At 33.5% G+C, this 24730-nt stretch overlaps 7 protein-coding genes and 1 non-coding gene across 8 annotated transcripts; 4 read left to right on the forward strand and 4 right to left on the reverse strand.

Moving 5' to 3' along the window:
* Positions 1-604: 604 nt before the first annotated feature.
* TRNAS-CGA (transfer RNA serine (anticodon CGA)) lies at positions 605-686 on the reverse strand. The gene has a single exon. It is a non-coding gene; the product is annotated as a tRNA-Ser (tRNA).
* Positions 687-3448: 2762 nt separating this feature from the next.
* On the forward strand, positions 3449-5565 carry LOC107367796 (uncharacterized). Its single transcript, XM_089265931.1, has one exon. It carries the CDS (start codon positions 4311-4313, stop codon positions 5148-5150), a length of 840 nt encoding a protein of 279 aa, XP_089122057.1. The 5' UTR covers positions 3449-4310; the 3' UTR covers positions 5151-5565.
* A 936-nt stretch (positions 5566-6501) lies between these two features.
* On the reverse strand, positions 6502-8525 carry Snx21 (Sorting nexin 21). The gene is made up of 2 exons (XM_015935408.3): positions 6809-8525; positions 6502-6724 (listed from the first exon to the last, which is right to left on the reverse strand). Exon 1 carries the CDS (start codon positions 8233-8235, stop codon positions 6883-6885), a length of 1353 nt encoding a protein of 450 aa, XP_015790894.1. The 5' UTR covers positions 8236-8525; the 3' UTR covers positions 6502-6724; positions 6809-6882.
* Positions 8526-8607: 82 nt separating this feature from the next.
* Positions 8608-9084, forward strand: Dpm3 (Dolichyl-phosphate mannosyltransferase subunit 3). Its single transcript, XM_089265933.1, has one exon. The coding sequence runs from the start codon at positions 8754-8756 to the stop codon at positions 9015-9017; it is 264 nt and encodes an 87-aa protein (XP_089122059.1). The 5' UTR covers positions 8608-8753; the 3' UTR covers positions 9018-9084.
* Positions 9085-9427: 343 nt separating this feature from the next.
* Positions 9428-14248, reverse strand: LOC107367670 (uncharacterized). The gene is made up of 3 exons (XM_015935407.2): positions 14064-14248; positions 9709-13859; positions 9428-9628 (listed from the first exon to the last, which is right to left on the reverse strand). Exons 1-3 carry the CDS (start codon positions 14142-14144, stop codon positions 9550-9552), a joined length of 4311 nt encoding a protein of 1436 aa, XP_015790893.2. The 5' UTR covers positions 14145-14248; the 3' UTR covers positions 9428-9549.
* Positions 14249-15525: 1277 nt separating this feature from the next.
* Nf-YA (nuclear factor Y-box A) lies at positions 15526-16426 on the forward strand. The gene has a single exon (XM_015935482.3). It carries the CDS (start codon positions 15589-15591, stop codon positions 15958-15960), a length of 372 nt encoding a protein of 123 aa, XP_015790968.1. The 5' UTR covers positions 15526-15588; the 3' UTR covers positions 15961-16426.
* On the forward strand, positions 15526-20073 carry LOC107367726 (uncharacterized). Its single transcript, XM_015935480.3, has 2 exons — positions 15526-16283; positions 16608-20073. The coding sequence occupies exon 2, from the start codon at positions 16622-16624 to the stop codon at positions 20045-20047; it is 3426 nt and encodes a 1141-aa protein (XP_015790966.2). The 5' UTR covers positions 15526-16283; positions 16608-16621; the 3' UTR covers positions 20048-20073.
* A 3-nt stretch (positions 20074-20076) lies between these two features.
* On the reverse strand, positions 20077-21215 carry LOC107367727 (uncharacterized). Its single transcript, XM_015935481.2, has 3 exons — positions 21145-21215; positions 20727-21014; positions 20077-20618 (listed from the first exon to the last, which is right to left on the reverse strand). Exons 2-3 carry the CDS (start codon positions 20987-20989, stop codon positions 20486-20488), a joined length of 396 nt encoding a protein of 131 aa, XP_015790967.1. The 5' UTR covers positions 20990-21014; positions 21145-21215; the 3' UTR covers positions 20077-20485.
* Between the last annotated feature and the right edge of the window lie 3515 nt (positions 21216-24730).

Here is a 24730-nt window from a genome sequence, read left to right on the forward strand (position 1 = left end):
AACAAAAATGGTATTAAATAATCAAAAATTATTGCATTTTGTATAAAAACAATTAATATTTGAATGGATGAAATTCATCCTTTACCATTAACACTTTTTTGTCATCCAAATTCAGCTAAATGAAAGGATCAATCAAACCAAAGTTAATTTATAATACAAAACAGAATTTGAAACTAATTGAGAAACTGAAATGAAAACAATTCTTTTGAAAATATCAAGAGGTTAGTAAATGAAAATGACTATCAAAGAAACAAGGAGAAAACCTTAATTAACCTAGTAAATGAACAATGGATATCGAGCTAATGAAAAGTATAGCAATCTAGATAAATCAAACATTGATTAATTTTACAATAAATTGAAGATGAGGCCAAACTAAAAACACAATAGATGAAAGGAAAAAATTGCTATGTAAAGTTGCCCCCCTTAAGCGTTACCATGGATATTACAATTACAATGAGAATTCGTTCTTGTAGATTCTCCAAATCTTGTTGCCTTTGTTAGTGTCTTCACTGACTCAGTTTATAAACTTATCATGTTGCTGTGGACAAAAGATAACTCATGATTGGTTTATCAAGAGTTTTATCATAATTAGAAAAATAACTTTCGCGGTCGACAGGATTCGAACCTGTGCGGGAAAATCCCAATGGATTTCGAGTCCATCGCCTTAACCACTCGGCCACGGCCGCTCAATACTAATATTCCAGCTGATCTCAGCTGTTGGCGGATGTTACATCACGATAAACCCATTTAATCATTAAATTATCATTAACTCTTGACATCTATTTTAACCAGTTTTAACAATCCTTAAGCCAACTATAAATCAACTGTAAATCAACTGCAAGTTTATAGTAAATCAGCTGTTAAATCTGTGAATCATGTGAACGTCTTTCTGTCAGCCGCTTTTCACTTCAACACTCAACCAAAACAAAAGGTAATCAATTTACTCTAATAATTATGGTTCTTATTCAGGGTAAGTGTTGATTTTTTTTGCTGATGGTAGCTGAAAGATTGGATTATTTGTTAATGAAAGTCAGATAAATCTTTCTTAACCAAGATTGATAAGATTGAAACCCTTAAGATATTTATTTCTTGTTTTTGTCTATTAAGTGATCTTTGTTTGAAATGTTTTGACTTGTGATATTTATCCAATTTTTTTGTTTCTTTTTCAATATTATTCAGAAGTTTATTTTGTAGTGAAATCAGGAAATATTAGTTTAGCTGAGAATTGAAATTTTCAATATTGACTTTAGTTCGTCAAATGATTTTATTTCTTCCTTTTAATGTCGTCTTTGATTTTTTTTCTTCTAATATTTGTTGCTTGTTATTAGCTTTAATTTGTTCAACATTAATAACATGCGATTAATTCTCATTACAATCATCTCAATTAACATCACTTTCCCTTTTCATCATTTTAATGAAGTCAACAATTTAGATTAAACTTCTTCCTTTCTTTTCTTCCATTACTAAAAGACATGAAAACTAATCAAATTGAAACTTAATTGATCAAAAAATGAATTTCAAATTAAGCTATTCACTTGACTAGATTAATCTAGTTGGTTTATGCTGGTCACAATTTGTTGATTGAAATAACAAAATGACGAAATGGAGTTTACAACAGCTTAAATGGCTCAAAGTTACTCTAATCGTTCATCTTAATTTAATGTACAGCAATAAACATGAAGCTCTGAACAATCAAAACAAATTGAATTAGATAATTATATTCCAAGATAAGCACACATTAATAATTGTACACGATCACTGAGACTAATTGCCGGTAAACAGTTTGAATTGTAATTGGCAAATCTGATAACTTATCAATGCAAGGCTATTTCAATGGCAATTGTTTTGAAATCAAAAAGTATTGAATGGCAGGAAAAATTTAAATTTCAAACCGTTCATAATTCAATATCAAGTGAAAAATTTCGATCCATGACCAGAAGCATTATGAGCTACAGAGACAGATTTAAAGACACTATTTCAAGGTACATCAAATTTTTCAGCTTGAAAGTGTTATTTGTGTATAATTAATGTATTTGGTTTGCAGGAAATGCGTAAATTACGTTAAATTTATAGCATTTAGATTACAAATTACAATTAAACACGAAGATATTGCCAATTGAATTTACAAGTCTCGTTGAAAAGGTTAGCTTAAAGTCATACACTTTTACCATCTTAGATGGCGCTTTTATTACAATGTAATTTTTATTTGGCTAATATTGAACCGGTTACCGGTCTTTTGCTAACCAGCTAACCGTTAATTACAAGTGTGTTTTTTACAGCTTTTCGTGATCTATTTATAAGATATATCTATTGATGATGGTGATTGCTGATTGGATTTAACTTGATTTGGCAGTTTCTTTTAAAATTCTTATTAATTTGGTCAATGCCGACGATGAAAGGTTTGCTTTTTTGTATTCGATGGTTTGGTGATGGTTATCTGATTGATGGTGATAAAACAAACAGTTTAATATAAATAATTGCGATGATTAACACCTCTACTGCAACGGAAAACTAGTGAAAACAAGTCTTGCTATTGGAAATGGATTAAAACGAGAAGAAAAGAGCAGAGTGGACATCAATTGGCGTTTTAATGAAAAACGATTATTGGTGAGTTAAACTGAGTTTGTTGGAAAGCTGATGAAGTCTAATAATATTTTAATTGTTTCCAGATTTCATTTAATTCTTTCCATAAACTCAATCAGCTAAAGTTAAATGTTTCTTTTTTGTTTATATTCTGTTCTCTTATTTATTCAGTCATTTACATGATCAACAACTTGTTATTGGACACTTGATGGTAAACAAAGTACTGGTACAAAGTGGACAACCTACTGTGATTCCTTACCAACCGTTTTCACTATTCCCGGGAAACAATATTTCATTGTTCAAACACATACTTTAATAGTTGGACATGTATTTATAGCTGATAACTTTTATGTGATTGATGAAAAGTGAACCAGTTTGAGTCAATCATCAATTTGATATAAACAACATTATGAATAAAGAAAATCTTCTCGTCATAAACGCCAATCAATGCTCCTGAATATTCCTTTTCCAATCAAGCTTCTCATAAATCCAGATTCAATAAGCCATTAAAATGGTTCTGGTGATGTCAAGACTTAATAATTAGACTTGAATTCAAAATATTTAAATCCATTTTATTGTAAAGTCTACCTGATCCCGACTTTCTTCATCTATTATAGACTACAAATATTTATCAGACAATTCGTGGTTAACGCAAACATGCAAACTGGAGTCACTTAATTCAAAATTTATCTTGACCATTCAACCACTTCTGGGCTTTTTGATTCATCAATAATTTGCTGTTGAAAAACGCAAATGAAGACAATTGATTTCAACGATTTTATATAAATCAATAGGCCATTTTAAAATTGATAGTTGCTATTTAACATTTTGAAGTATGTGCTTATGGGAATGTATCAGATTACATGTAACTCAATCTGAATTGATTGTCACTAATTTGGAAACGCAAAGTGACTTTGAAGATGCCTAATCTTGGCACACTAAACAATCAATAACTTATAATTGATTAACAATTGGCAAAATAAAAGGGCAAATAAATTATTCAAACAAAATTGGTCATTATTTCAATTGTAATTAAAATATCAAATTAAGCAACAAAACCCATAAACAAAAAAAAACGATTACAGATGAATGAATGAATATATCCTAATAGTTGATTTCAAATCAAAAACAAGCTCAAATGTTGATTGGATTGCATGTTGATGTTTCCACCAGCAAGATGATGGTGATGATTATAGTGAAAGTAAGATGAAGCCACTTCCTCTTACCTCAAGTTTACATTAAAACATTTTTCCGGGCCAATCGAGAGTGAAAGTCCGAAGTGAAAGAAGGAGGAAGCTCAAAGAAGATGATGAAAAATGATGAAAAAGGGAAGGATAATATTTTGTTTCAGCCGGGTCAATCATCAAAACTATTTTTAATTGTCAATAAACCATTTCTTAAATCATATACTTAAATAGTTTAACTTTGTGCATTGGTGAAGACAATCAAATTTTGCATTAAAACCTACAAACATCTTGTCTTTGACCGGACATTCTGATTAATTTAAATAAGTCAACTATTAGTGAATAAGAGATGACAATCTAATGAAAATGTGAATCGCCTATTATTTTGGAAAATCTGTCTGATTATTGTTTAGTGGAACCAGAATTATCTTTCCAAATTTTGGTCTTCAAAATAAACGATTATCCACTTTGGGTTCATTTTTTCTTGTGTAATATAATTTTGTGTTTTGTGACTTTGTTTTTTCCTCCAAATAAGCATTTACGATGAGGATTAGTGTTATTTTGTGTCCAATCCTGTTAATCATTTGTGTCCATCTCAACGGTGCAACATTATTTAGTCTACTGGGCAAGAAAAATTATATCCTAGCCAAGCCTAGGATCATAATTAAGCCCAAAATTTACATCGGAACTTCACCATTGTTAGGTAAAAAGAAGGCTCTTGCTGCTAAAGCTGTGGCTGGTCTTGGTGTTGTTGGAATACTTAAAAAGCTAACACCGAAAATATCTTTACCCAAAATTGAGCTTCCTCGTCTGGGTTTACCCAAGATTCCTTTGTCATTCTCAGTTTCTCTGGATAAGCCTGAATCGAGCCAAAATGAAGACGAGGTAGAGGAAGCAGCTGAAGCTGCTGCCGATGCCGTTAGAAACGCTGCCACTGAAGATCCAGATGATCTTGGCCATAGTTTACATACATCCAAAAAGTCACTATCATCTTCTAGATTTACTGATTTAGCATGGTTAAGTGACCCACCTCCAGGTTTCTCGCCTTATGGAGATGAATTTTCAGTCGAAGAAAGTAAATCACATCGAAGTGATAGATTACAAAAAGGTAAACAACAATCCTCTCCGTCTTCATCATCAACTTCCCAATTGAGAGGAACAAATTATCAGTCAAGGGACAAATACAGTAAATCATCTGGCCACAGTCTAAAAACTAGTTTAACCAATAATAATAAAAATCATAATATCAATGATGACCATGATGAGTTTAAAAAGTTTGACTCTAAAGAAATCAGAGCAACCACTAAATTACCAATAAGAAGGAGAAGAAGACCCACTAAAGTGGACAACTATGATGAAGATGAAGATGACGATGAGAGATGATTATATGTTGAATTAATTTTGCAACATTTATACATTTAACATCGAAACAAGTTGAATTAGTTAACATTTTGTAAACATTTGAAACTAAAAGCTACTACATTTCATTATTACTCACCGATATCTGGTTGGGCGCGATATACAAAATTGCAGACTTCATCGAGTAATTATTTTATAAATTGTAGATTCAAGTTAGATTAATTAAACCGAGTAAAGTGAAACATATCAATTGCTCAAAATATATCATAGGTAATTGTACCATAATCATTATAGTTAGAATTGATCTAATAGAGCAGTTCTGTTTCCAATCATTTTCAATGTACGATATACAATGTTATTTTTTCAGACTTTACCAATGAATTGGTTAAGAATTGTAATCATTGAGTTTAATAAATAAATTAATCATTCTATTGTTTAACCGATCAGTTTATCGAAAGTTTTATTCTATCATGTGATGTTACCTTCAAATTGCAAGTGTGATTAAATTAAAGGAATTACTAAACAGCGAGTAATGACAAAGTCATAGTTTTAAGGAGTAACTGATTATAATCAGTCAAAGCTCTATAACAAATGTATTCAAGTGTTATTGAGTTTTATCATGATTTAATTGATTACTGATTGTCACTTCTAAATAACTAAATCCTAGAAAAAGCTGAAGCAAAAACAAATTCAATCATCAACTAAAACTAACTTGAAATCTTCCAATCGTCAACTTTTCCTCTTTAAATAAACCATTATTTCGCGATTTCAGGAAGTTAATCAGTGAATGTAGTATTTTAACTGAATATCTTTTAGGAATAAAGTAGCTGTTCAAAATCAAGTTAATCAGCCTGAAGCAGTTGCAAAGTTGAATTAGGAAAAAAAATGGTTCTTGTTTTAATCCTAACAGCAATTAAAATGATAATAATATCGGAATGCTAATTGTCTGACAACTCATGGGAATGTGAAAAGGTAAGACAATTGTTAAAATTGGACAAAGTACAGACAATAAATGGTTCAAACTCAAATGATGCTCAAATGGACACTTAATGGTAACACGAAAGATTTATCTTGTGTTTTGGTCAGATTAGAAGCTCAAATAAACAAGTTTGTGAGCTTTTGATTATTAAGATTGGTGGCTAATAGTGATGCTTGTTGAACTAGATCAAATACAGATTAATATTATATATATAAATAAATTAAGTGAAAAAGGGGAAATTAAGTCAGTGTAATAAATACAAAAGGTGAAAAGAGAGGAAAATCATTACAAGGTTTTCAAATGCTTGGGTAACAATGAGATTTTGTTGCTCTTTTTGAAGGATTTTCATTTGTACTAAAAGACTGATTGAGATATCACTTTTTTGTTATTACAGTATGAACAATAAAAAGTTAATTTAATGTTTAATAAATTCAATTTCGCTTTTTTACATGAGTCATGAGAAAAAAATGTAGAATAGCCATCAAATAATCATTGAAGTTAACTATGGCAATGTTGGTTAGATTAGAAATGGCATTGTGATCAAATGATTACTTTAAATATAATACTAGATGGAGTAGATAATGAAGATGATAATATTGACAGAATTTTTTTGGAGTTACTGTTGTTGATAAAAAAAGAAACGGGATTATTTATGTTATTACTGCGAATTGAATGTTTGATGTATGTTAAATGAAAAACTTACAATGTGCATATATTGATTTCATGAATATTAGTGATTGGGTGATTAATGATTCAAGGTGATTGTTGGATAGTTAATTAGAAAAACCGAAGGCAGGTTAAATTAGTAAAATCCTTTTTTACAATAAGTTCAATCAAATTTGGCGATTTATCAGTTTTGATTCCTTTCTCCTTCAACTGGGCTATTTTCCTTGCGAAGGCATCAATTGGTTTTCCTGAGCATGCGAATAATCGTTCAATTAAACGCAAAAATGGCACGGTCAGTTCATGATGATCATAAAAATCGGTTTCTAAGATCATTGGGATTGCTTTTTCAGCATAATTTAAGGCTTCCTGTGGACTACCAGCGACTTCCATGGAGGCCACCAGAAGAATCAATATTTGGTAAATTTGAGCACTGGTTTGATCATTAACTCCTTGGAGAGTAATTTTCTCTTGAATAAAATAACAATTTTCTAAAATGTTACCAGCGTCTTCGAAATTACGTGATTTAAGGGCTCGTCTTACTTCCATCATCTCCTTTGCGTGAAGAAAATCTATGAACGGTCGACTGGTTCGCAATTCATCAACTGATAAACAATAGGTAAGAAGACTTTGAAAGGCAAAGCTTCGTTCCCTAATAATTTGACTTGAAAAGTTGCCAACCAATGTTTTTTTTGGAAAAATGAAGTCTTTCAACAAAATGGGAAATCTTTTCATTAAACCCATGTAAAGAGACGAAAACTCTGTATATCTCCTTTCAATAACCCCAGGTTGGCTTTCTAGACCGGGACATCTTTTAATAATGATTGTGTATGATACATGTCTATTCTTAACACCACTCGGAGATCCTGTAGTAACAGTGCGAGCGGAAATTATCTCGAAGGTTACACGATAACCTGTTCTCTTTGGAGTGGCACAATTGATTGTGTCATCTCTCCATTTAGCAAGTTGAAGATTTGTTGATGTTACCCGAGCTTCTCGATCTAAATCCTTTAGATTATTGTAACTCTTTGATCTACGGTCATCACCACTGTAAGAATATATTGATGAAGAAGAAATCGAGTCACAAGTTAGCTGAGTTAACCTTGAAAAACCATTGATGTTTCTATCACCATCAGAATCAAAATCAAGATCAAAATTAAGAGCAGGGCCCAAATCTTCATCGTCTACATGATCTCCACCATTTAGACTCGAATGAACCACAGGTTTAACAATGGAGGTTGTAGATGTATTATGACTTTCATCACTGTAATCGCTGTTTTCTTGAGGACCACTAATGGAGGATATATCAGAAAAACAAATGGATAAACTTTTCTCCAAGCTAGAGTTAGATGCTGTTGTTGGTGGAATTTTTTGTGACACTCTGGGCAATTGTTTATCACTTAGGTTGGATAGGCGAGTATCACTTTCATCCCAGATCAATTCATTCTCCTCATAACTATCCAACATCTCGTTTCATTGTTTCAAAAAGAAACAGTAGTGAATTGATGGTTAAAAATAAAATGATATTCAGGTCAATAATAATGAAACAATTGGTATTGTCTTAAAAAGTATTAGGTTCCACTGGTCAGGTTAATCTAGGACTCATGAAACACAGATGACAAATAAAAACATAAAATTCAGAGAAATACAAGGCTGAGCATCATTCAGTGACTCTTAAGAGGGATAAAATGACAACAAATCTTATCAAAATTGACTAAAACAATCAGTGTAAACATAAACCTAACAAGATAGATGCACAGCAATTTGATTTGAGGCTTTCCACAACTTGAAATGCGCACATCATTCTGTCTCCAATGGCAACACAGTAAGCGTTGAAAGATTAAAATTTTCAAAAAAACCCAATTTATTTTTCAATTAATTAGTCATCATTTATTCTATGGTGTTTTTTATTTACAAATAAATTGTTATTATCTAGATATACTCTATATTTTGTTGACTAAACAACTCTAGATAGTGATTGAATCATGTTCAAATTAATCCACGTCATCTTGAGTTCTCTGGTTCTCTGGTTATCAATGTTATATACTTTTCGGGATGGACCTGATAAAACTCGATTCCACATTTTCTTATCACCTATTTATTTGATAATTGTGTTTGGCCTAGTTTCACTTGCCATTGTACTCAAAAGAGTTTTAAATTTTAACGATTGTGAAAATGCATGCCAGGAATTGAAACGTGAGATTGAAACAGCCAGAGTTGACCTGAAAACTAAAGGGTTTAAGTTTTAATGCTCATGTGTTCAAATTTTGTTGATATCTTTATTAATATTTAAATCAATAAACAATTTGTCAATAATTTAGTTATTCAAGCAACATTTTATTTCCGTGGATGTTGTTCAAAGGTAACTGTTGACTATAGTTCATAATAATCATGATTCACTTATTTGATATTACATTTTACATTATTGTCTTGAGCTGGGCGGTCGTGAGATAAAAGCCCGAATTAAAATTAATAAAAATATTGAAACAATAGTTTGTCAACACTTTGAAAAGTTGATTAATCTCTTTAAATGACGGGGAAGATATAAATGTTTCCATTATCATAGGGCAGAGTCTTTAATAACCAAGATTTTTTTGGAAATGAGATAATTGACTAAGCAAAAAACTGATGAAAATTGAACAATAAATAAAGAACTGGATGAGAGTTAATTTGTTTATTAATTTGTCAATGGAAATTCAACGAGAAAGAGAAAAAGAGGAAAAGGAAAGAGTAGAAGGGGGAAAGATAAACAAACAGATATCATAGAGACATTTGATGAGCCTAGTTGCGTGGAAGTCTTCTTTTAGCTTTCTTGAAATTTCGCTGAACAGCAACGGCACCCGTATTAGACGTATCAGCGCTGTTAGAAAAGAGAAGAGAGAATTGATTAGAATCAAGGTTATAAGTGACGAATAAACAATAAAAAATTGATTAACTTACGAAAACGTAAAAGGCTGTCCCTGGGTAGGGGTCTGATTAAGGAAGTTGAAATTAGGCTGAGTCTCGAAGTTAATCGGAGGCACGGATGGATTTGTTCCCAAACTTGGTTGAGTATGATTAGTGGAAGCGGAACTGCCAAAAGTGAAAACACCACTGGAGCCTGCTGATGGTGCCGGTTGTTGAGATTGAGATGTAGATGCTGTAGCGCCAAAAGCGAATGTAGAAGCTTGACCAAAAGCATTGGATTGGATTCCAGATGTGACCAGAGATGAAGGCGCATTTGTAGACGTAGAACCGAAAACATAACCAGAAGAGCTAGAACTTTGGGGGGTTGATGCCTGCCCAAACGTAAATCCTCCAGAAGATGCAGCTCCTGTTGATGCGCTGCTTCCAAAACTAAATGATGGAGCAGTGGATTTTGAAACAGTAGAGGCTGGGGCAGTTGTGCTGGGAATCGATTTTCCTAAATCGAATGAAAATCCAGACGACATGGTTGGTTGGGAAGGTGCACCTAAAGAGCCAGTAGGCATTTTTAAACTGTTATCTGATGCTGTAGGTTTTCCAAATACAAAGGTGCTGCTAGCAGTAGTAGAAGCTGCTGTAGTAGACGCAATAGACAAACTGTTTGAGCTTGTCGATGATGCCGGTTGTTTAGCTTGCGATGTTGATGGTGAAGCGCCAAAAGCGAATGAAGAGCTTGAACCGAAAGCATTTGATTGAAGAGATGATGGCGCATTTGAAGACGTAGAACCGAAAACATAACCAGAAGAACTGGAGCTTTGGGTAGTTTTAGGTGCTTGTCCAAAAGTAAATCCTGAGGTCGATGTTGTTCCTGCTGATGAACTGCTTCCGAAAGTGAATGCTGGAGCTGTTGAAGCTGTTGTAACAGCCGAAGCTGAAGCAGTTGTGCTAATTGGTTTTGCTAAGTCAAATGAAAACCCTGATGATGATATTTTTGGTTGGGAAGATTCACCTAGAGAGCCAGTAGACATCTTTAAACTGTTATCTGATGCTGTTGACTTCCCAAATACAAAAGCGCTGCTAGCGGTTGTAGGGGTAGATGTGGTAGATGCAATAGACAAATTGCTTGAGCTTGTCGATGCCGGTTGTTTAGCTTGAGATGTTGATGGTGAAGCGCCAAAAGAGAATGTAGAACTCTGACCGAAAGCATTTGATTGAATTCCGGGTGAGGCAAGAGATGATGGCGCATTTGAAGAGGTAGAACCGAAAACAAAACCAGAAGAACTGGAGCTTTGGGTAGTTTTAGGTGCTTGTCCAAAAGTAAATCCCGAATTTGATGTTGTTCCTGCTGATGAACTGCTTCCGAAAGTGAATGCTGGAGCTGTTGAAGCTGTTGTAACAGTCGAAGCTGAAGCAGTTGTACTAATAACTGGTTTTGCTAGATCAAATGAAAACCCTGATGACGATATTTTTGTTTGTGAAGACTCGCCTAAAGAACCAGTAGACATTTTTAAATTGTTATCTGAAGCTGTTGACTTTCCAAAAGCAAAAGAGCTTGTTGGTGAGCTAGCGGTTGTTGGGGTAGATGTAGTTGATGTTGAAGAGAAATTACTAGTAAGAGTTATAGTCTTAGAAGTTTCAGAGCTGCTGAACCCGAAGGCAATAGGTTTATTAAAGCTGAAAGATGAGCTTTGCTCTGTTGATTTAGTTGTGCTGGCGAAGCCTTTGAACCCATCATCAGCTGATACTGTAGAGCTAGTTGGTGCTGGAAATGAGAATGGTTTGACCGCAACTGGTGTTGATGTAGATACAGGCTTAGCTCCTTTTTTAACAGTTTCGCATGCGATACACTTGAGGTCAGCTGGTTTGTTCTGCACAAAGCATTCTTCACACATCCATGATCCTGGTGGAGGTTTAAATTTACTAAACAATGGTTCATTAGCTTTAGCCACATTTTTATCTACAGGCTTGTCAGTTTTGTCTGAAACATCTTTAATTTCGGTCTTTTCTTTTTCTAGAGGTTTACTTAGTTCACTTGAATCTGTTTTAACAGCTGATGAAGCAGCTAATTTAATCGATGTATCTGTGCTAACAGGTTTTTCCTTGGTAGGCACAGTTGAGTCAGATTTGAGAACCTTGTCAGGAACTTCTTTAACTTCTGAACTTTCCTTTTCTATAGGTTTACTTGATTGGTCTGATTTTTTACTAGAGTCACTTTTGGTAACGTCTCCGAAATTAATTCCTTGATTATCATAATTACTCTCAACTGCAGCCAAAGCAGCATCAGCTGAAATTTTACTCCTTGAGACAGTTATCTGGGAGCCACTGGTATTCTCTTTAATAGGATCAGATTTTGGCACAACCATTTTATCCAGAATGACCTTGTTAGATAATTCACGAAAATCTGTTTTGGTAGCTGTAGGAATAGCAGTTTTACTTGATAAATCTGTGCTAACAGGTTGTTCCTTAAGAGGCACAGTAGCTGAGAAGTCAGATTTATGAACCTTGTTTTCTTTCTCACTTTCATTTTCGACAATTTCTATAGTTGTAGTAGGTTTGACTCTTGTATCGGCATTCTCAGCTTCTTTGATGTTTTTAGTATTGTCACCTTGATGGCTGGATGGATCCTCTGCTTTTTTAAGGGCAACCAGAGTAGATGAGGCAACTGGTGTAGATTCAACAGAGGATTTCGCAAAGCTGAAAGAGGGCAGTTTAGTTATATTCAATGGGACATTTGGAAGTTCAGGGGACTGAATCTTTTCAAATAGCTTTTGAGAGTCTCCAGAATTCTTCCGTATTCTTGCTCTAATCTTTCCACCACCGCCACCTCCATTATTTCTATCACCAGAGGAGAAACCAAGTGATGCTCCAACCTCACGCTGGGATGCTGTGCTCGTGTCAGCTTTATCAACAGTATCAGTTTCAACAGGTGATGATGCCCATTTAAGTTGAGGTTTATCAATTGGAATAAGAGGATTCATAGAAGGATAAGGAACAGATGATTTACCAGGCCTAGAATAAGGTGTTCTAATAGATGATCTCCTAGATTCACTAAGGTATCTATTAGTATCAATAGTTCCATAAACAGGAATTTTCTTAGCGTCTTCTAAAGGTGATGAAATTTTTTCAATATTAGCTAATATCCGCTTAGCAGCATCACTAAGAAGGTCCTCAGAATTCAATTTTTTACCATTATCACTGCTTCGGTTGAGTTGGATCTTAAGACTGGTATTACTATTATTACTAGTTGGACTAATTAATTTGTTGAAAGAGGTGGCTAGCCGAGCTCGCTTGGCTGATGTGCCACCAAACGTGGTCTTACCCTCATAATAAGGCGAATTGATACCACGGGACAAAACACTTGTAGGTGAGGTAAATTTGGAAACATTAAATCGAGAGTTAGGAGAGTTAGACCATAAAAGAGATCTATTCTCGTCTCTATTACTTAACGATGGCTTGTTGTCTGTTTCAACACCAACGTCCCTCGTATTTTTCATAAGCTCCTTTCTTAGCCGCTCAGTCCTGTCCTTGTCCAAAGGATGAGACAGCTTCTGTAAATAATTATTAGATGGAACTAAAGATGAACAGCCACTGGTGGATGAAGCTGTATTCTCACTGGACGAAGATCCTTCTTCGTCTCTGACCTCGTTAGCAATACCACGTGATGTTGATGGTGTTGGAGTTGTAATGGGGCCAAGTTCAAGTTTTCTTTTACCAGAAAATCTTGGAGCAGTGGAAGTTGAAACCTTACTGCTTAAAGGCAACTCGGATTTGCCTAAATTATTAGATTTTTCAATTTTATTGAGTGTATCTTTGAAGTCATATTTACTCTTTTCTTTGACAGGAAGTACCAGAGGTTCCTCGGCGACAACTTCTTCTTCTTCGGTGTCGGGAACATCCAATTTATCTTCTTCTTCCTCTTCTTCACCGTCTTCTGCGTCTTCAGCGTCTTCTTCTTCCTCCTCTTCTTCCTCTTCTTCCTCCTCTACCTCTTCGTTTTCCTCGTTATCTCCTGCACCCGGTGCGGTAGCCGGTCTCGAGTCCAATAAAGTTTCTTCAAATCTACCATTCTCTTCATTAATATTAACTTCGTCGTTCTCATTTGCCACATTAGTGAGAAAATAATTCTTGACATTCACAACCCAATTGGGCAGGTAACTCTCAAATTTGTATTTCAAATACCATGGTTGCTGGAAGATAAATAAAATAATAAGATATCGTTAAAAAGAGGCAAGCAATTAGATCAGAGAAAGCGAAAAAAATAGGCAAAAAAATAAATAGAAAACCGATATTAATTATAACTATAATCTTAACCATTACACACATACACCAACAGGTTAAGAATGTAAGGTTAAAGCATTGAAAAACCAGACCACACCAACAAATCAACTTACCTCATTGTAAGGTCTATCATAAGGTTTGCGGCTTCTTTTACGATCTTTCTTTTTCCATTTGTAACTATTAGATGATGACATGATTAAAATGACTGAAACTTGGGTCTAATTAGTTGAAAGAATTTAATAAACTAAATTTTAAAATATTTTATCAACATTGAGTTTTTTCAAAAAAACCCAAATCTAAAATGGCGGAAACCATTAATTTGCGCAGTGCGCATCAAATAAGAGGGACGGTTACTAAATAACACCTTGAATATTCTTAAGTTGATACAATTAATAATAAGAAACATTTACAATTGATTAGAAACCCATTCATTAACAATAAAATTATATTTACTCTAAATAATAAACTCCTTACTGTTACAATCTTAATTAAATAAATTTATCTTTGTTAGTAAATAGTCTCTTGAATTTAGTTAAACATAACAATGGTTTGTAAATTAAACATCGAGTTTTGTAGATCAAATATTACGTTCATCTGAAATTTAATTTAAATTGTTCCAAGCCATCCTAATGAATTATAATAATACATGTTAAATGATTCTAGACACTCGTAATTTTCATAGTATCAAGGACAGTAAATTTTGCCTATCAACTGCCTTCACCTGGTTATATCTAAAGCTAATAGAATCTGAAAGCCGATAAATTGTACACATGAGTTGTTTTGTATTAATAGTTGTTATGCATCTCACAGTCAGGTTGTTAATTTATAATGGATGAATGAGTCAATCTTTATTCCAATTTGAGCCAAGAATTTCCGAAATCATAATCATTTACGATTCAATTTGAGTTCCCATGAGACAGAAAGAAAATCTGATTCTTTTTGACTGTCTTTATAATTGATGTTAATGTTGATTGTTTACAGAACCAGCGTTACATTTTAACTCGAAAGTAAACTTACCAGGAAATATCTACGACAGTAATCTCCTAAAACATTGATCATCACAATATTTATTCAGTAAACTTGTCTTCCAGCCTGGTTTCAAATTTTTGACGAACAATTACAAATAGAAAAGGAAACATTATTTATAAATTGTTTCAAATTTACTTTGTTAACCAGCAATTCCTTTCACATGGCAAACACACAGTAATCCAGAAATGCAATTTACTTCCAACGCCTAATGGTAAAAAAGTGGTAAAAATTTCTAGATCTGGTTTCAACTGAAAATAATTACTTACCTGAACATAGTTCAATACTTCATACAACCAGACTATGAAACATACAAAAATTTTCAATATAACCCTTCAAACAGATAAAATTTGATTGAAAACAATGAAATTAGCTAATTATAATAAACAAAATTATGTAATTTTACAAAAACGTTATCTAATCGTCAAGGTGGAGCTTGAAATTTTGAATAATGCGCTGTTTACCCAGTAGCTCCATCTAAGTTTTTGGTTTAACACAAATATCATTTTGTGTCAAGTTTCTATTTGTAATTGCTATTATTTTTAATTAAGTTGTCTTTGATTAAACTTTTTTTATTGCACGTGAACCCTTTCCCTTTACCTTAAATTTAAAATGTCACAACTTCCTCAAGAGGCTCCATGGCCTTGTATCTATGTTTGGTCACAAATTCCTGCTGATAATGTTGTCACAACTCCGGCAGCGGCCAATCCAAATATAATAATGGCAGATGCTAATGGTGCCATGCAACCCACCGAAAGGATACCTATTCAAGCAACCCCTGAAATGTGTGACGAGGAACCTCTTTATGTGAATGCAAAGCAATATCACCGAATTTTGATAAGACGTCAAGCTCGCGCCAAATTGGAAGCAGAGGGTAAAATACCAGCAACGCGAAGAAAATATTTACATGAGTCAAGACATAAACATGCTATGAATCGGGTCCGTGGTGAAGGAGGAAGGTTTAAACAAGGGAACAAAGTATAACATTTACTGACAATAAGATCTGTATCTTTTTTTTTGTCCCTTTAAATCTTCAATAAACATGATTTAAAGCAAAAATAATACTCAAAAGAGATTCGATAGTTTGAAAATTTCTTATTTATGCTAACAATTCTGATTGGTCAGTTGAATTCACATTGCCTCATTCATATGAACACGTTTAGTTATTCTCCTCCTCATTACCAGCTGATCTCAGATGTTTATTTAATTTATTTTGTATTTTGTTTATTATAATTTCTATTCTATCATCAACTTCGCTCAACAATTAAATTGTCTTTTAATCACAATAACATCCAAACCCCATCAATGTATGTATACCATCTCTTCAAGCTCTTACCCAATCAGCTCACTGTAATGTTTTCTTTTGAATCTGTTTTGCGGGAGAAACATGAAAGTCTTTATATAAGCCAAATTAGCTTATTTAATAAATTATCATCCAATTTTCCTTTCATCTCGACTGTATAGAATATTTTCATTTAAACAGTCAACACCTTTACGTGTCAGATTTTATCAAAACAGCAATTATAGATCATTGCAAGCCTCTAAAGGAAACACTATGATAGCTCGTATGCATTTTTATTTCAAATATGATTTTAATTGTTTTTTTTTCTCTATTTCTTTATTTTCAAAAGAAAATTGATACAAAATGTTTCCTCAAAGACCAAGGCCAGCCGCTGAAGAGGATGAAGATGATTTACTTCGAGCACAACAAGAATTTTTAGCTATGAAAGAGGCTGGTAAAATACAGCCCAGTGTTTCTCAAGTTGTGAAGGCTTACGCGAGTGATGATAAATCAGAAAACAAAGTTCAAGATGTGCCTAAAGAACAAATCGGCTCTCTTACACTTGATGTAGAATCTGCACTTGGTGAACTGCCAATAATTGAACGGAATACCAGCACCTTCTGCGGTTATTCATTCCCCAAAAAGGTTAAAGCTGCTTTTCCCAAACCAACTCGTAGGGTTGAAGTATCAACCATTGAATCAAGCGGAGAATCATCTAACACTCATGGTGGAACTAGTGAAAGTGCTGACTATAAAGAACAAAATGATAAATTACTTGGCAATATGAGTTCAGAACAAATTCTAGCAATGAGAGAGGAAATACTGTCCAAGCTTAAACCAGATCAGATTGAATTTTTGAAGCAACGAAAGCGAAAGCAATCAAGCAATAATGAATCTGCGAAAACATCGTCTACAAATATTGAAGAAAAGATGGAAGTGGACAAAATTGACGACGATTTACCAATACCTTTGAATGTAATTAAAGAACACAACTGGCTTCATATGGATGTTGTTGAAGAAGAGAAACTCGAGTGGTGCAGACCAGTTAAAGAAAGTGAAAATGCATCAACCACGGCCAATGCTAGGTTTGATTTTTCCGGCAATATTGTAATGGATGGTAATAAATCAACAGAAGAAGGACTTTATCACCACGGCGATGAGCCTGATAGGCCTGGCTATTCTTTACCTGAAATTTATACTTTCATTCAAAGTAGCTTCGACGCGCAGAAAATTATTGGCCTTAAAATATTGGCCAAATTGATGGATAAAGTTCATAAAGGGTTCTATGACAACTTCTTCAATGCACATTTGGCTCAGGAGGTTTTGGATAATACAGAAATTGTCCAATCTATTCGTAAATGTCTTGATGATACATCCGAAAGTATAATAAGAGAAGCTATAATCTGTTTACATGCTTTAATCTGTAATAATTTGGTTGATGAAGCCTGTCTTGATAGATTTTTCCCAGTTACCATCCATTACAACAATTTTCTTTTCATCAACCCAGATGATCTCGATAAAAACATCGATTTGAATGAACTCAAAGACGATCAATTGGTCAAGATTGACGTGATAAAAGGTTTAATCCGATTCGATACTCTTCCGAGACTTCGTTACCTTTTAGACAACAACATTAAATATAAGCAAGATCCAACTATTTTCAACAAGATTATGGAAATTTTGATAAGAATAGCAAGACATTCCGTTGAATCTTGTAAATCAATAGTTGATTGTCCGTATCTGATTGAAACAATTGTAACAAATTTCATTCCTCCTAAGATAGATTTTGCCAATAATTCAATTTATGGCAATCCATCCCCAAAAGCGTTGAAATTGATTCGCTTGTTGATGTCTGATTCTTCAAATTGTATAAAGATCATGAACTCACATATTCGATTATGGGATGCACTTCAGTCATATTTAACCCTGGATCCAGATTGTTTTCGACTTGAATTGACAAGTTTAAAGCGTGTTAATATTCTTCAGATCGCTATCGAAACACTCAGAGTCTGGTGTATTCTACTTTCCAACTCTGAGATTGAACCAGCAAAAGATTGCTTTAACCAAGTTTACCCAGTGATTTACCGACAGCTTCAATATTGCTGCACTTTAACATCAGCAAATCATAAATTTGATTTCCAATATGCGTCTACATTAGTGAAATGTTTAACTTGGGCTGTTTATGAGGATACTAAATTCAAGCGTGGCTACGAATCTCTCGTTCAATCTGTATTATTCCAGTCAGTTCGAGATTTGGTTGATATCAATATCATTCCACCTTTTGATACTTTAATGATGATGAGCACTTGCATCGAGTTTCTGATTAAAGCTGATTGTAAACCTACATCTTTGATCATCAATCTTTTGCAGCCATTAATTGAAAGTGATAAAATCATGAAAATATTAGGCACCAAGTTGCGAAAGTGTTCATACACACTTAAATCCAGAAATTTCGAAAATGGAACCCTTCGTGATGCAAAAAGTCTACCATCATTCGGAGCTGTTTATTTTGGTGGCTCTGAGATAAGATTTGTTGATTTGGCTCAAGATGATTCTGTTGTTTTCTTTATTGAATCGTTATTGGGTGCCGCTGAATTCACTAAAATCCCACAAATGATTTCAAGGATTGTTTTAGATAAACACATTCTCAACTATATTGAATCAATTATTGCTGTTGGTCTATCTAAAGACGAAAGCATCTTCACGCAAATTGAATTTACTTTTTTGTACCAATTGTGTATCTCCTCGCTAAAAGTGATCATCAATGAAGAACAGCTTTTTTATAATTTGTCATTAGTCAGTCTATATCATTTAAAAGATGTTCAAATGAAGGAAAATCTTCTCAACCTAATAATTTTCAACTCAACTATTCTTAAAAAATTAGCTGAACTCAGTGATGCAGAGATGACAGGAGTTGATAATGTCAAAACAATTTACTTCAAACACTCAAGTTTCGATTCAAATATCTGGATGTTTGATCCAATCATCAATTATTACACTAACAAAGATTCAACCAATGATGATAAAATTTCTAGTCTCACTGGAACGCTAGGATTCATTTATTTCATAATGAACACCAATTATCAGCTATTAACATCCATGATACCACAAGAAACTCTTCTTTGTTTAATTTCAACAATTTTCCTGATTGATGATCGATTATTTGCTGAAGATGCCATTTCTCATCACCTTCGAGGATGCCTTCAAATTATTAACAAAGATAATTTAATCATATCTGATCCTCAGCAAAAATTACCTCACATTTCAACAATTTTACACTTTTTCGATCTATTCATGAAACAATTTGAATCCGAGTCATTTGGAGATCCAGTTTTCATTAATTACCTGTTGATATTTCTCAAGCCAAAGTCAAACGCTGATTTCAAGAAGAAAATCTTTTCCGATTATTCAGTTTCACTGCGTTATATAAACCTACAACCAAAAGATCTTTACATCTCAATTGAGAGTTTAATTTACCCATATTTAAACGATCTAGAAGTCGTTGAATTATTTTTAACAAGTCTTTTATCTAACCAAATACCTTTAACAAGGCAAAGTTTGATTTACTTCATAAGTGTTCACCACGTTCATCATGCTCTATTCAAAGCTGAATACCAATCTTCAGGAGACAAAGAAAGGCTACAGAAATATCATCTATCTCTAACTAAATGTCAAAATAATATCTTGCGAGATCACATAACTAATTTTATGGAAAGTGATTTAGTCGATAAATGTGAATGGGCTAAACAATGGATACCATTGAATATTTCAACAATTGTTAAAAATTGAACTTCTAATAAACATTGAAAAAACAATCCTTTTTGTGGAAAGATTTTTTTCAAAAACAAAAATAATTTAATTTAAATTAATGTCAGAAAATGATGAGAAAGGTGAGAAAAGTGAAGTAAAGACGTGGAAACTGCAATTTAGGTTAAATTACAATTTCCACTAGGATACAAAAAATTAAGAAAAGTCAATGAAATCAAATCTCGGCGAGATGATTTTTGACATAATTTTCGTTGGTACAAAAAGATGAGAAAAACGATAGTTAATTCTATTGTTTCGGTGGGACCCTATCAATGGGTTAGTGTTCCAATTAAAGATGGATAGGACAATTTGATTTATGTTGTTCGGTGGTGATAATGATGATAATGGATGTTGTCCAAAAAAAGTAACAATGAAAGCTCTTAAATCAGTTTTAGATTAACAGTCGACTGGAATATCAGTTTAGTTGTATTTCTTGTCAACATTGTCTAAAGCTTTCATTACTCTGTCGAGAACATCGGAAGCGCCATCAACAAGTGCAGATGTGTTGATTTTGAATGAAGGGAATGAACGATAGTGATATAAGTATGGCTCACTAAACATAATGAATGGTCAGATGAAAAAGAAAAAAAGAAACAAATTAAAATTAAGAAATTAAGAAATCAAAACAAACAAAAGCTAAAAATAAAAACTGTAATGTTACCTTCGTCTGCCTTCTCTGAGGAGAAGACCTAAACCAAGAGCTGGTACCATAAGAGCGCCTAATCCAAAAAGTAAAACCATTGGTAAAACATTTCCGATGGCACCTGGAATCATTGATGAAATTACATTTAAGATTCCAGTTCCAGCAGCAGCTCCTGCCTGCCTATTGGATCCATTTGAATTTGTGGCTGGTGAATTGGCTGATAAGGCAACAGTGACGATTGATGAAACAATCAACAAAATATATTCCTTTCGGGTCCACATTTTTGGCTTTTGTTTTTAGTTACAACTAAAATCAGGAGAAAAAAGTATCCAAATTTGATTAGATGATCAATAAAACACTTAAAATGTATTTAAATTGCAACATAAATTGTAAAAATTGGTGAGTTACAGATCACAATTAAAAGAAATGTATTTACCTTGGATAAGCTATTGAGATTAATTGGAAAAAAATGGTCGCAGGAAAATTGTCCGATGTTCACACTAATGAAGAATCACATAAGAACCTGGATAAACTTGGAATGAGCTTTTTATACTTCGACAGGGAGAGAGCAAGGATGATAAAGATGATGATGATGAAAAGTGGAAGGGGCTGAAGATGAGGTTGATCAAGTTCCAGATACAGTTAATGTAACAGTGAAATGAATCGCGTCAACTTGTTTATGTTTCATCCTCAAGATGAATCCAAGAAACAAACATGAAGATGATGATGATAAGGTCAGTAAAGTTGTTCCCTTTAATTCAATAGAGGGGAGGAAGGGGCGAGTTTTTGGGTTTGTTAGGGGAAAATTTTAGGTGTCATAAGAAGGTGGGAATGAGCGCTTTTTTTGTACCAAAATTTTCAACCTAGGATCTTCTATATTTAGCATCATTATTTTCATCGTCTTCATCATCTTCTTCTTCATCATCATCATCATCGTCATTGAGTCCCACCCGTACCGTTATAACGGTAAAACTTGCTTGACGTATTTACTTGAAGATGTTAGTGTTTACAAGATAAACCTGAATTGCTTGTTTTATACTTTAACCTTAACCTTAGTTAATCAACAAAATGGTTACCTTTTTTTACTAACATCGATGAGACTTTCTGTTGATAATAATGATACTGGAGATGATGATGATGATAATAATGATGATGATGAAGAGGCAAGAGGAAGAGCACCGTAAACCATTAACCTTCAATTAGAAAAGTCATCGGCATCTGACTTGCCACTGATCAACCTGATTCTTATCCTGAAAACGAGTAAACTTCCCTCAGGCATATCCGTACACATCATAGCTTTAATTTTAATCATTATTGTCATTCTGAGGGGTTCAGTTTAACCATAACAATTACAACAACAGAAAGAGATAAATTGTCAAATTATTGTTTAGTATTCTTGTCAATTGCATTTGTCAACAGCAATAACAGACAAAATGAACCTGAAAAATAGCATTTAAAATATCGAAGCACAATCATGGCTAAGATTCAATGATAGAATCAAAAGATTCTGTGAGAATGATAATTCTAGATAGATTGTTCATCAATAATACTAATAAGCAAAATATACCATTCCATGTACTGTTACATAGACTGGTTAAGATAAGCCTAAGGGAAGTTTACTGGTTTTAGGACAAGAATCAGGTTGATCAGTGGCAAGTCAGATGCCGATGACTTTTCTAATTGAAGGTTAATGGTTTACGGTGCTCTTCCTCTTGCCTCTTCATCTCCAGTTAACATCAGCCGAAAGTCTCATGTTAGTAAAAGGTAACCATTTTGTTGATTAACTAAGGTTAAGGTTAAAGTATAAAACAAGCAATTCAGGTTTATCTTGTAAACATCAACATCTTAGCTTCAAGTAAATACGTCAAGCAAGTTTTACCGTTATAACGGTACGGGTGGGACTCAATGACGATCATGATGAATAGACGATGAAAATAATGTTAAGAAGAGCCTAGGCTGAAAATATGAGCACAAAAAAAGCAGCAAACATTCATGTATTTCATTTTTCCCACCTTCTTATGACACCTAAAATTTCCCCACAAAACTCGCCCCTTCCTCCATATCCTCTACTTGATTAAAAAAGAACAGCTTTACTGACCTTATCATCTTCATCTTCATTTTTTGCATCCTCTTCATGCTCATCTTTTTAGCTTGTTACTCTTAAAGGCTAAGCACAAACACGGTGACGAGATTCAACCATCAACTGTACCTGGAACTTGATCAACTTCATCTCTTTCCCTTGCAACATGAAATAGTTTCACTGCAAAACTGCATCAAATGTGCTAATTTTTTCTCTCTCATCTTCTTCATCTTCTTCATCTTCACCTTCTTTTTTCAGTTTCCGCACCTAAAATACCTAACGTTTTTCTTTCTTTCTTCAAACAACCTCATTCCTAGTTTGCCATCTTTTTTCACCACTAATATGCTATCAGTAACAGGATAACTTTCAAGTCTTTCAATTAATATTTTCATTTATTCATATATAACCCGATCCAACTGTTAGTCTGGGTTCATCTTGACTTAAACATAGCACTTTATTATCATACCTTTTCATCACTAGTTTAGGTCAAAACTCAAATTGAAATTACCAGTTGTGTGTTCAAAGATAATCTTTAGGAATACATTTTTAATCTTCCTTTTCTTTAACCTCTTTTTTTTCTGGATTTTCATTGTTCTCCGCCTTTTCAGATCCAGTTCATTGGCTTTAAATTTATCAATTGTTGCCCTTCTTGTTGGATAATATTCACACTTCTACTGACCTTTATAATGTTTACCCGTTTACCACTACAATAAAAGATTGTTACATTCAATTATATATGAGTTGCGGTTAAAATTAGGTTTACCCAGTTTCAGCATGAAGTACACTGAGAAAGTAATTGAAACAACAACAACAATAATATCATCAATCAGATCTGTTAAGTCAGCCTAGGTTATGATTGATGAAACGGTTAAAACAGCTTAGCTTGCCCATTATTTGGTTTGTTTGGGTATAATCTCACGGTTATGTCAAAATCAGTTTGAATCAATGAATGAAACGCAACCAGACTATTTAACTGTATCCAAATGAGTGGATAATTTAAATAGGGTTGATAACGGCAATCAGTTTAATGTCAATGTAATGTCGCTTCCTGAAGAATGGATTGAGATTGTTAATTTTTACCCTCCTAGCTTCATGTGAGCCTCCTTGCTTTAGAAACAGTTTGGTCTATTAACTAGTTAATCAAAAACAAATATATTCAACCATCCTTTGACCGTTGAAAATTAAATCCAACTGTATGAAAGATGACAGTTACAGTTAAACACTGTAAGCTCATTGATTGAATTTTACTGATTTCAATGGATCTTCAAGCAGATTTTCCCTGATTTGTAATTTAGTTTATTGTTCCTCCAGGCTAATAGAGTTTAAAGTGGCATCTTGATCCTTCTAAGGTTGGTTGCTGTAAATAATGAATTTCATCTTGTTCCCGGATGTTATCTTGAGGAAGAAATCAGGATGATTAAGATGCTGCCAGGGTAAAACATGCAGATAATTGTTATTCACCAAAGTAAATGAAATAATCAGCCAATTTCGACTGGTACTCCTAAATATCTTTAAGACAGAAAGTGAAATAAAAATGAGATTTTCAAATTTCAAGAAAATAGAAATTTCTGAGTTGTTGATTAATCGTGAATATTAGAGGTCAATTAAAATATCCTTTCTGGCAAGTATTGCGTCCAAAAGAAATCTGAAGTCGGAATATTTCATCTATTATATTAATCAACAGTCATGCCTAGTATTTCAAACTAGAAATAAAGACTCCATTAGGCCCTTCGACCACTCGTACCATTGAGATTACACAAAAGTGAAAATATGAGCAAAAACAAATTAAAGGAACAATAAACTAAAATTTCAAATAAAACTTGGAGTTATCACGCAATTAATAAAGCCAAATGGATATAATTTTCAATAAATATTGATGAATCTTAATTTATAACACTTTTTCAGTGGAAATAGTGAGAATAAGCTATTTTCACTATTTTGT

The sequence above is a fragment of the Tetranychus urticae genome, chromosome 1 (assembly GCF_039701765.1).
Source record: "Tetranychus urticae isolate SD_2017Ah chromosome 1, NJAU_TeUrti_SD_1.0, whole genome shotgun sequence".
NCBI classification, from domain to species: Eukaryota; Metazoa; Arthropoda; class Arachnida; order Trombidiformes; family Tetranychidae; genus Tetranychus; species Tetranychus urticae.